General features: G+C 42.4%; 1 protein-coding gene across 9 annotated transcripts in view; it reads left to right on the top strand.

The window, feature by feature from the left end:
• The first annotated feature begins 1,081 nt into the window (after nucleotides 1-1,081).
• Nucleotides 1,082-10,676, top strand: part of SEMA6D (semaphorin 6D) — a 15,339-nt gene continuing 5,744 nt past the window's right edge. The window contains exons 1-17 of one of the 9 annotated variants that reach the window (XM_077764463.1): nucleotides 1,082-1,235; nucleotides 1,641-1,752; nucleotides 2,312-2,372; nucleotides 2,472-2,534; nucleotides 2,643-2,744; nucleotides 2,969-3,059; nucleotides 3,545-3,664; nucleotides 4,359-4,447; nucleotides 5,181-5,398; nucleotides 5,508-5,639; nucleotides 5,946-6,101; nucleotides 6,194-6,367; nucleotides 7,174-7,314; nucleotides 7,410-7,487; nucleotides 7,978-8,039; nucleotides 8,399-8,455; nucleotides 9,919-10,086. In XM_077764463.1, coding sequence (XP_077620589.1) covers nucleotides 1,127-1,235; nucleotides 1,641-1,752; nucleotides 2,312-2,372; nucleotides 2,472-2,534; nucleotides 2,643-2,744; nucleotides 2,969-3,059; nucleotides 3,545-3,664; nucleotides 4,359-4,447; nucleotides 5,181-5,398; nucleotides 5,508-5,639; nucleotides 5,946-6,101; nucleotides 6,194-6,367; nucleotides 7,174-7,314; nucleotides 7,410-7,487; nucleotides 7,978-8,039; nucleotides 8,399-8,455; nucleotides 9,919-10,086 — 1,933 coding nt within the window. In that variant the 5' untranslated portion in view covers nucleotides 1,082-1,126. Of the gene's footprint in view, nucleotides 1,236-1,640; nucleotides 1,753-2,311; nucleotides 2,373-2,471; nucleotides 2,535-2,642; nucleotides 2,745-2,968; nucleotides 3,060-3,544; nucleotides 3,665-4,358; nucleotides 4,448-5,180; nucleotides 5,399-5,507; nucleotides 5,640-5,945; nucleotides 6,102-6,193; nucleotides 6,368-7,173; nucleotides 7,315-7,409; nucleotides 7,488-7,938; nucleotides 8,040-8,398; nucleotides 8,456-9,918; nucleotides 10,087-10,676 lie in introns of all 9 variants that reach the window. The other 8 variants (XM_077764462.1, XM_077764460.1, XM_077764465.1 and 5 more) reach the window with 8 other exon arrangements.

Raw genomic sequence — 10,676 nt, 5'->3', positions numbered from 1 at the left:
TATGCATACACCTATGAAACAGCACTTCAATAAAGATAATGAATGTATTCATTACCCCAATAATATTTTTTGTAATGCTCTATTTTTGAAGGGAAAAAGTCACTTAATTTCATCATGTAATTTGATGAAAAGAGCCCAGATGGGGACCCAGGTGATGTGAGTCTGTCCCCGGATCATGCTCTAAATAGCTCCCTGAAATTCAGTGAGTCCCTTAATTTTTCCAGCCCTTGGTTTTCTCGTCTGAAAAATGAGGGGGTTGGACTAGATGGTCCCTAAGGCCCCCTACGGTGCTAAAGTTCAATAAAGCTAAGAGGACAGGCATCCTTAGGGTAGTGGCTTGTGTCCAAATGGTTTTATGTAAAAAGGTAGACTTCCCCCGTGGTCTCGTGTCAGCTGTGCCACCTCAGTGATGTCCTGCTTAATTGATAGATCGTGAAATCATTTCATTTCTTTTAATTCTCTTTCACCCCGATTCACTGTCATTCATGTCATTGACTCCATATTGGTCTTAGTAAGCTAAGGGAACTGTTTTAGTTAAGAATTTAGGGCTAAGACTTGAGTAATGCTGGGAATCTGGCAGTGCCCGTAGCAAAGATCTGATGAGGGGCGACAGGACCTTCAGCTCCCTGGAAATTTGTGAGGCAGCTTGGGCATTTTATGGTGGGGGTGGGGTCAGAGACAAGCTGTACTGGTTGTATTTCAGGCTGGGGGAAGGGAGGCAGACTGGAGTTTAATTAAAATTCTAATCCCAACTTAGTCCATCTTCTTGCCAAGTCAGCAGCCACCATTTCTGTTTGTGGTTCTGGTGATCTTGCTGTGATGACATTCATAGTTACCTCAAAAAACTCTTGCAAATGTGCCTAAACCTTCAATATGCTCACCAGATGCTTTAATCGGGCCTGGCGTGGCGCCATCTTTTGCCTGTGTTTTCAGAGATACCTCACCCAGCACTGCCAGGATTCCTGGCTGGAGGAGGGCACTGGAGAGAGCTGGCGGTGCAAATGGAGCTAATTACAAATGAGAACGTTTCCTCGCACCATAGAGATCTTTCCAAATTGTTTCTGTTTTCCAGGTAGCCAAGTGGGATTTCTGAGGAGGGGCTGCTCTGACTTCACCTCGGCCCACCATGAGGTGCTTCCTGCTCTGTGCCTACATGCTGCTCCTGGTGGTTTCCCAGCTGAGGGCAGTCAGTTTTCCCGAAGATGATGAGCCCCTTAACACAGTCGACTATCACTGTAAGTAACTTTAAGAACATTCCCCTTTTCTGAGAAGGGAGCTTTTTTTTCGTTTTGATTTTGTAGGTGTTATTTGTTTTTAGAAAGAGAAGGGGTTTTTTTTAATGTCTAATCGATGTTTTGCATATTAATTTATCCCTAATCATTCCTTAGTGTTCAGAGAAAGTGGGACAGCTTTGTTGACTGCTTTTCTAAAGCACCCCATGTGTAAGTTATATATTTCCAGTTAAAGGAAAAAGACCATTTGCTCACATTCCCCGTCTTATATTCATTTATATTCAAGACCTTAAGAGAGGAATTTAGTTAAAACCCTTCTACAACTAGTATATACAGCTAATCAATGCTGTATATTGATTCTTCAGCTCCATAATCCTGACTGATGGTTTAGCCCATTTTTACTTGCAGATTCAAGGCAATATCCGGTTTTTAGAGGACGCCCTTCAGGCAATGAATCCCAGCACAGGCTGGACTTTCAGCTGATGTTGAAAATTCGAGACACACTTTATATTGCTGGCAGGTAATTTTCCTCTCGTTGGTTTATTAGATTAAAATTCTTTTCTCTTGTGGTGCTTGCATTAATGTGTCTAGTTCATGAAAAACTAATATGTGATTGTGATCAAAAATTGCAAGTAGCCAAAAATATTCACTGAGAAGAGGCAGTGTTGTGTACCAGGAACAAAATACAGAGCTAAAGCCTTCAGCGGTGCTGTTTTATTACTGCCATCAAGAAATCATACACCATTCGTTATTCCTAAAGCAGCAGGAGAAAAAAAACCTTTATTCGTTTTTTAACTTGGAATTATTCAAGCAAATATTAGAAGTATGTCTATGCTAATACCAAGTAGCAGTTTGACCCATGCCTGAAGAGAAGAGCGTTCTTTGCTCTCTAACCACGGCCATATATAAAAGCATCTCACTAATGAAAAAGTACTTTTTGTTGACTCTGTGGGAGACAGAGAAAATCCAAATGATCTCGAAAATACAGTAAAGGCAGATCTGTAAAAATAAAACCAGAAGCAGCAGCTTAGCATTTTTATGCATTCGCATGATATGACATACAGCCTTGTTTCCAACAGGGATCAAGTTTATACGGTAAACTTGAATGAAATCCCCAAAACAGAAGTCACACCGAACAAGGTGAGTGAGTGATATGTATTTGCATTCCCTCAGAACTTGAATAATGTCCAAAGTTTTTCAGTTAAAATACTGAACTTTGGTTTCGCCTGATTACTACAGAAACTGACGTGGCGGTCAAGACAACAGGACCGAGAAAACTGTGCTATGAAAGGCAAACATAAAGTAAGTAAAACAGACAAGTGTCTGCCAGAGTTCGTCTTTCTGTGGGCTTCATCCCATAATGTCTGCCTAGGGAATGTCTAATATTAATTGAATTATTACTTTTTTTAGGATGAATGCCACAACTTTATTAAAGTATTTGTCCCAAGAAATGACGAGATGGTTTTTGTATGTGGTACCAATGCATTTAATCCCATGTGCAGATACTATAGGGTGAGTATATTTCATATGGTGTGCTTTCTGTATCAACATTTCTTTTTCCTCACTGCCATGCTGTTAGAGCTGAATCCTTTCTGCTATAATCCACTTATCTCTAATGCTGTGGGAGAATAAAGACAAAATTCTTCAAATAGAATTTCAGTACAAATAAAGCAGCCTTGCCTTCAAACAGGTACATTGAACAGATGTGACACTGGCTATTTATTTTTCTTTTATAGTTGAATACCTTAGAGTATGACGGGGAGGAAATTAGTGGCCTGGCAAGATGCCCATTTGATGCCAGACAAACCAATGTTGCCCTTTTTGCTGGTAAGATCCTTTAGTGTAATGAATATAAACGATTAATGACATTGAAAGAAAGAAAGAATTTAAAGGAAGAAAAAAGCTCATAACTGGAGTAGCTATCTTGATATAGGTGTGTCAGAGTCTAGGAGCTATGAAAACGAGTCTCCCAAAAAGAGGAATTAAAAGTGAACATCTGTCCACTTGGCTGACACGTGGCTGACACGTGGCTCTGTTGTTAACTAGGCCAGTGACCCTGAATAAGTTGCTTAACTTTTTGATACTTAGATCCCTCATTGATAAAAGAAGGTGATACCAGGGGCCAACCTGTCACAGCTTGATTATGAGCATCAGATCTAGCTTTATTTGTCTACATAGGGATATATATATAGGGATATACATTCGTATACTTAGGGTAACAGGTGACAGCACTCTGAAGGAAAGCACTACATAGGATAACACACTATAGGATTATTATGGTCATCTTACCCAAACTATAACTCTGGTTTCAGATGGGAAGCTGTATTCGGCCACAGTGGCTGACTTCTTGGCCAGTGATGCTGTTATTTATCGGAGCATGGGTGATGGATCTGCCCTTCGTACGATAAAATATGATTCCAAATGGATAAAAGGTACCTCTGAAAAGCAGGGTTGTGCAATTGCCAAGGTGGTGGGATGGCCAAGTGGGAAGAAGAGCCATGGTGTCAGGAGGCTCAATGCATGACTTTATATTGCTTACTGAGGCCACGTACAAGTTGCTTCAGCTGTGAACCGGGGCATTGACAAGGAAAGAGGAGACCAGGAGCCATGCCGGGAAGGTAGATTCATCTACGATTTTTTTTAGTGACTTCAGAAAAGAGAGACCTCATTTCTGTGCGCCAATGAGCCTACCTCTAAATGCGCGTAAGGCTCCTGCTCCACGCCCACCTACCTATCCTGCAGAGTTAATAGCGAGAATCGATTATTTCGTATCTGCAGAGCCGTCCTCTTCTTCGGAGGCCAGATATCAAGATTTTTTTAAATCTCTGTGTGAGAAGTTTTCTTCCCTAGTTAAATAGGTTAATGAATAAATCTGTTGAAACAAAGACCTTTGCTGTAGTTCAGTTCCCGTAGGCTTTTTACAGTCCATTAGCTGACATTAAAGACTCTGGGTTCCTTGAAGCTTCCACACACCCGTACCGGAACTCCTCGAGCTCGCTGGTGGATTGGAACTTGCATTGGCCTGTATGTAGCCACGCAATATCTGTCAGTCATGCCTAGCACTTGGGGTCTTATGCTAATTGAATTCTCCTTTAGGAACCAGTCTGTTTTCAATTTCTCTTTCAGAGCCACATTTTCTTCATGCCATAGAATATGGAAACTATGTCTATTTCTTCTTTCGAGAAATTGCTGTAGAACATAATAATTTAGGCAAGGCAAGTATATGCACTTGAATCGAATTATGGTCTTGTACTGCATGGAATCGAGCCTGCTTCGGCAGAGTTTTGCTCTCTGTGTATTTCCCAGCGCTCAGTGCATTTAGGGCCAAGTGCAGAGAAGGGAGTTGCTTATCATGAGAGTAATTGCTGGAAAACACCTGAACAATGGCCAGGGTGAGAACAGCAGCCTTGGGCCTTGAGAAGGTTTCATTTTTTTTGTCACTACACAGAGTGTTCTTCAGGCACCCTTGAGCTATGGATGCTTCTTTAACACTTTAGAAATCTATTGGTAGTTTATTCTTTCTCAGCGTCAAAAGACAGAATGGAAAGTAGAGGCCCCTTTTCAGTTTTGAGTGCTTCAGCAAAAGCCCGTGCAATTTGAAAGCGTCACAGCATCGTTATGCCAAGTTTAAGGACACATTTCATTGACAACACAAGAAGCAAGGTGGGAGGCAAAGTGTGGGAGTGGTTTGCGTTCACCCCGGCATTTCCATAGCTCACTTCTTGGGGAGCTTCTTTGGCAGAATAGGAAAGTGGCCTTTTTTTTTTCCATACAGGTAAAACTAGTTTACATTCTAACTGCACAAATGCCTAGAGAGAAGATTGCTAGATTCGTTGGAGCCAGACATATCTTTAGCATTTTTGTGTCCCTCCCTTAAATTGCAGCTTTTTGTTTCCATCCCCCCTCCAAGCACATAACCCTGTTGCTTTGCTTTTGTCCCTTGGGCAGGCTGTCTATTCCCGTGTCGCTCGCATATGTAAAAATGACATGGGTGGCTCCCAGCGGGTCCTGGAGAAACACTGGACTTCATTTCTGAAGGCTCGGCTTAACTGTTCTGTCCCCGGAGATTCATTTTTCTACTTTGATGTCCTGCAGTCTATCACAGACATAATACAAATCAATGGCATCCCCACTGTGGTCGGGGTGTTTACCACACAGCTCAACAGGTGAGGCCAGATCCCTGGCACTTCAAAAGCTGTTCTGTGCTGGCCGAAGGGACCCAAGAGTGGGCCTGCAATTGTCTGATGCTCTTCCTGATGGTCTCCCCCTTTTCAGCATTCCTGGTTCTGCAGTGTGTGCCTTTAGCATGGATGACATTGAAAAAGTATTCAAAGGACGGTTTAAAGAACAGAAAACCCCAGATTCTGTTTGGACAGCAGTCCCTGAAGACAAAGTACCAAAGCCAAGGTAAAGAAAAAAGACAGAAAGTGGTTTTGTCTTTAACAACCCTCTGGTCACTGGAAGCATCCATCCTCAGAGAGCAGGGGGGCCACCCTCCCCATGCCCGAAGGCAGTCCCTGGGCAGCACTGCAGACGAAGTCCGTAAACACAGCTCTGTGCGGGTGAATGTGGAGAACGCACTGAGCGCAGGGAGAGAGCCCTGCTCCTTGGTTTCGCTCATTCTCCTTTCTTCCTTGGCCTCTTCTTTCAGAATGGACACTTATTCCTTAGATACAGTCTGTGAGGGTAAAAAACACACTGTTTTCCTTTCAGGCCTGGCTGTTGTGCAAAGCATGGCCTTGCTGAAGCTTATAAAACCTCCATCGATTTCCCTGATGAAACCCTGTCGTTCATCAAATCCCACCCGCTAATGGACTCTGCTGTCCCACCCATCGCCGATGAGCCCTGGTTCACGAAAACTCGGATCAGGTAAGATTGCAGGAAACAGCAGCCCGCCACCATCGAAGGCCCTCTCTTCCTGTCGGCCTCCCCCCTCTGACTTGGCATACCTCCTCTGGCAGATACAGACTGACGGCCATCGCTGTTGACCATTCTGCTGGGCCGCACCGGAACTATACAGTCATCTTTGTTGGCTCTGAAGCTGGCGTGGTGCTTAAAGTTTTGGCAAAGACCAGTCCTTTCTCTTTGAATGACAGCGTATTACTGGAAGAGATTGAAGCGTACAACCACGCAAAGTAGGTGTATTTTACGAGAATGCTTTTCAGCACTGCTCAAAGCTTTCCGGTGTGTGTTTCATCTAGCAATTTCCTTTCAGTCCTCGAAATTAGCAGTGGTTTGGCATATTGAGCGTTTTGGGTTTGTTTTTGTTTTTTTCCCCTCACTGAAATAAATCCTGAGTTTGTTGTTCTTCCTGAGTCCACAAGGGCTAAGATGGTGGGCAGTTGATGAGTTTAAAATAATTCAGCCCCCGTTGCTCACCCGTGGGCGATAAGAACATGTTAGCACCACCCCCGATCCCTTCCAGGTGTATTTCAGGATGCCACCTGCTGCAGACAGTTGGTTGCAAGTATACACAAGCGCACGCATGCACTACAATTCTTCCAGCCTCTGATATAAAAAAATAATCGGTCACTGAAACAAACAAGAAACAGGTGACAGAAATGGAGCAAGGGAGCCTAAAGAGAGATCCAGAAACATCTAGCATAGCAGAATTTAAGTGCATTGAAACACTGTCCTTTTTCTTCCCTGTAGTCTAATATGGTATTCCCAAACATAAGTTCCTTTTGGTCACCAGAATAGGAAAGCAATCAAAAAAACTCTGTGTCCAACCTGAAATTTAACCAACCATGCAGAGCATCAGAAATCAAACCACAGAATTATCACTTCCTAAACCATGTACCTACCTGGTTTGCTACTGAGAATATTCCTTAGGATCCCTCAGCTCTTAGTAATTGCAAAACCAGACTCCACTTGTCTTGTATATTTCATGTAGCTTTTGATTTACTAAACATATGGCTTCAAAATGCATCCCAAAATACAGGTGTAATGCTGAGAATGAGGAGGACAGAAAGGTCATCTCATTACAGTTGGATAAAGATCATCACGCTGTGTATGTGGCATTCTCTAGCTGCGTTATTCGCCTCCCCCTCAGTCGCTGTGAGCGTTACGGATCCTGTAAAAAGTAAGCCGATGGTTCTTTACTTACCGTGAGTCTTGTAGCATCTTGACCTTCAATGATGAGAAAATCCAAGTTATGTTCTGTTTGGTTTTATACAGGTCTTGTATTGCATCTCGGGACCCATACTGTGGCTGGTTAAGCCAGGGGGCCTGTGGCAGAGTGACCCCAGGGATGCTGTAAGTATGCTTTGTCACATTAGCTGAGAGCTTCTGAGAGCTGTCTCTGTCTTCTCCAGGGTCGCTAAAGCTAGAAATGTTAGAAGAATTTCAATAATACTACTTTTGTTCTTTTCTTCCTTTCTTAGTTTTCTTTCTTTCTTTTCTTTCTTTCTTTCTTTCTTTCTTTCTTTCTTTCTTTCTTTCTTTCTTTCGGGAGAAGTAAAAAAAGGAAAATCGGGAGCTGTTAAGAAGGAAGGGAGATCATAAACAGTCTAATGCTTCTGGGAAATGGATGAAGAGAAAAAACAATTCTCTCTCCTCTCTTAAACATTTTAGTGGCCAGATGTTGAACAGAAAGGCTCATTTTAACAAGCTGTGTTGAAATGTCCATTTTTTTCTCTCTGCCCATTCTTACTAATCCGTCTGTGTTCTTGATTCTGCTCTGGTTGTCACTTGTGTCCCTATGAAGGCTGTTAACTGAAGACTTATTTGCTTTCCATAACCACAGCGCTGGAGGATATGAACAAGACACAGAATACGGCAACACGGCCCACCTAGGGGACTGCCATGGTAAGACCGAATCTTCCTTTCCCGGCTGGCAGTTCTTTTTAACCACATTTGCACGTGAACATTATTTTACAATCAGCCTTTTTAAGACTCGGGACACATAACCACCTAGCATTTAACTTAAACTTCGCAAAAGCTGAGCTGTTTGGTCATGGGGATACAGTAGAGAAGAATCTTACCTTTTTTTTTTCCTTCACCATTTACAATTTTGTAGAAAATCTAGAGAAAGGTAGCCTAACCAGTAGGTTAATCATTTTTATTTCTAGTCTTTTCTTTTGACTTTTTTAGTTAATTGGAATTCATAAAATTTTGCTTTCTTTTGGTTACTTTTTACTGATTACTTGTTCCTTTAATTCTTTTAGAAATTTTGCCTACTTCAACTACACCAGATTACAAAATATTTGGCGGTCCAACATCTGGTTAGTTTTTTTTAATTTTTTTGAATTAACAACCTTTTCTTTCCTTCAGTTCAGCATTTTCAGCCCCCTCTCCCCTCCTTTTGCGCAGTTTGGCAGCCCTTCATGTTTCTGCTTTGACTCATGATCCCACTGATGGTACTGAAAGACTTTTTCTTACTCAGCACTCCTTCCCTGTGTAGCATGTTAACAGCTCATCATTGACCAAGGCACATCCCGTACGAAAAATCGAACGGATTCACATAGACTGCATTCCAGCTGCACGCCCACCCCCCCAAGCTTTCTTCTCTCTCACCCTTGTGCATCGTGGATGTTCCCTCTGGCCATCTGTATTCAATGGATGGCAGAATTTCATTATTCCCCCCTTCTTTCCTTACCTTTCCTAAGACCTAGTAAACAAATACACATTTCCCCAAAATGTGTATTTATACATTTTAGACATCTTTTTTGAATGGTTTGTGGGGATCCTGGGAATCTTGGAATGTCGTGGTCTCCGTGTTGTGACAAAGGCTGCCGTTGAATGAAGCCGGTATCTGACGTACTAAGGTGTTCGACGCCCCTCTGTGTGTATCTGTTCTGGAGTCCATCTGTGACCATCGCACCAGTCTGAACGGGGGTCTCCAGAATTTTAATCTAAAACCCTATGCTTACTTTCTGAGGGCAGATCTACTTCGTGGAAATCAGTAACACACTTGCTAAGTAAGAGGTTACGTTCCTTCCGGTCCTATTGCTGCTTCTAAAACTCACAGCAGGTTCATTCCTCAGAAGGGAGAAAAAGGTGGCAGGTCTTATATATCAGATCGTCCATATCCAGCTTATAAATGCCATTTCTTTTGCATGAGTTGCTGCTAATTCTTTGGAATAAATTCCCCCAGCATTTTGAAACGTACAGGCAAGGTTCATCCCTGCTTCGGTGCTTTACCATGGATGGCGTGAGGCCTCAGTGCACAGAGGGATGGGAAGTCCGTGCTAAAGCAGAGCAACCTGCTTTATCAGGTCAAAAACCAAGCGTTGACATGGACGTAACCAGGTGTTTCCTGATGAAGTTACACTGTAGGTTCCCCAGTGAAGGATACAGTCCCCAACCATCCATGGAAATCCTTTTAAACATACGTACAAAAAGAAAGGAAATGATGCAGTCTCACAAAATGACGAGAACAAAGCAATTAATCTCTGGGATTTGTGTTACCCGTTCCGTGAGGGTCATTAATCACCAGAGGGGCTTCAGTAGGAGTGTTTTGAATGTCTTTAATTTTGAAATCTGCTTAATACATCTTTTTTTGTTAATTTTTAGTTTTTTTTCTCTTGCAAGAGAGCAATTTGGTGTAGTCTCTTTGGATGTGTATTTATGAAATCATAGAACAGGATTTCTCATAAAATTGGCTTAAACTTTACTTTAAAATGCAACAGACCGATCAGAAAAAAAAAATCTACCCACGTTAATAAAAATCTGTTTGCCACCACAGACATGGAGGTATCTTCATCATCTGTTACCACAATGGCAAGTATCCCAGAAATCACACCTAAAGTGATTGATCCCTGGAAACCTAAACTGACGAGCTCCCGGAAATTTGTAGTTCAAGATGACCCAAACACTTCTGATTTTACTGATCCTTTATCAGGTATCCCAAAGGGTAAGGCCTCATTAGGGAACTCATCTCTCGCTGAGTGGAAACCTGATTCCTGATATCTCTAAGGAGCTGGTGGACTTAGGGTTTCCCGGAGGTGGACTGAAACAGAGCCCTGCTGCTGTTCACGCCACCTCCGCTGGCCACTTTCTTTCCACTCTGCTTTCTGTGCTTGTATCGGAGTGCATTCCTTAACAGATGAAAGAGGTGGGAAGCTGTGAAAGAAAGAGGTGATGACATAGCCACTCAGACAGTCGCATCTGTGTTGGTTTCTGTCTGAAGACACTGAGAGTCTGCTCAATGTCAGAGAATTTCTAGGGCCACCCCAACACCATCAAAACACAAAACTCATTAATTGCAAATATCCTGATATCAGATGTTTTGCCTAAAAGCCTTCCCGAGCCTTCTGTTTAACTTCGATTCCAAATGCAATATGAAAAGGATATGCGAGGTATTAGTAAGTTGCTTGAACTTACTAATTTCTTACAAGCAAGAAGACCTAACAGAGCACTTGTCCATAACTATCACTTTCTGCCCTTAATAGAAGCAGTTATACAACAGTTGCCTGTACACGGTAGCTTATTAGACATCTTACT

The sequence above is a fragment of the Crocuta crocuta genome, unplaced genomic scaffold (assembly GCF_008692635.1).
Source record: "Crocuta crocuta isolate KB4526 unplaced genomic scaffold, BGI_CrCroc_1.0 scaffold102, whole genome shotgun sequence".
In the NCBI taxonomy this organism is placed as follows: Eukaryota; Metazoa; Chordata; class Mammalia; order Carnivora; family Hyaenidae; genus Crocuta; species Crocuta crocuta.
Note: the sequence above shows the minus strand (reverse complement) of the source record. Positions and strands in the feature narration are given on the sequence as shown.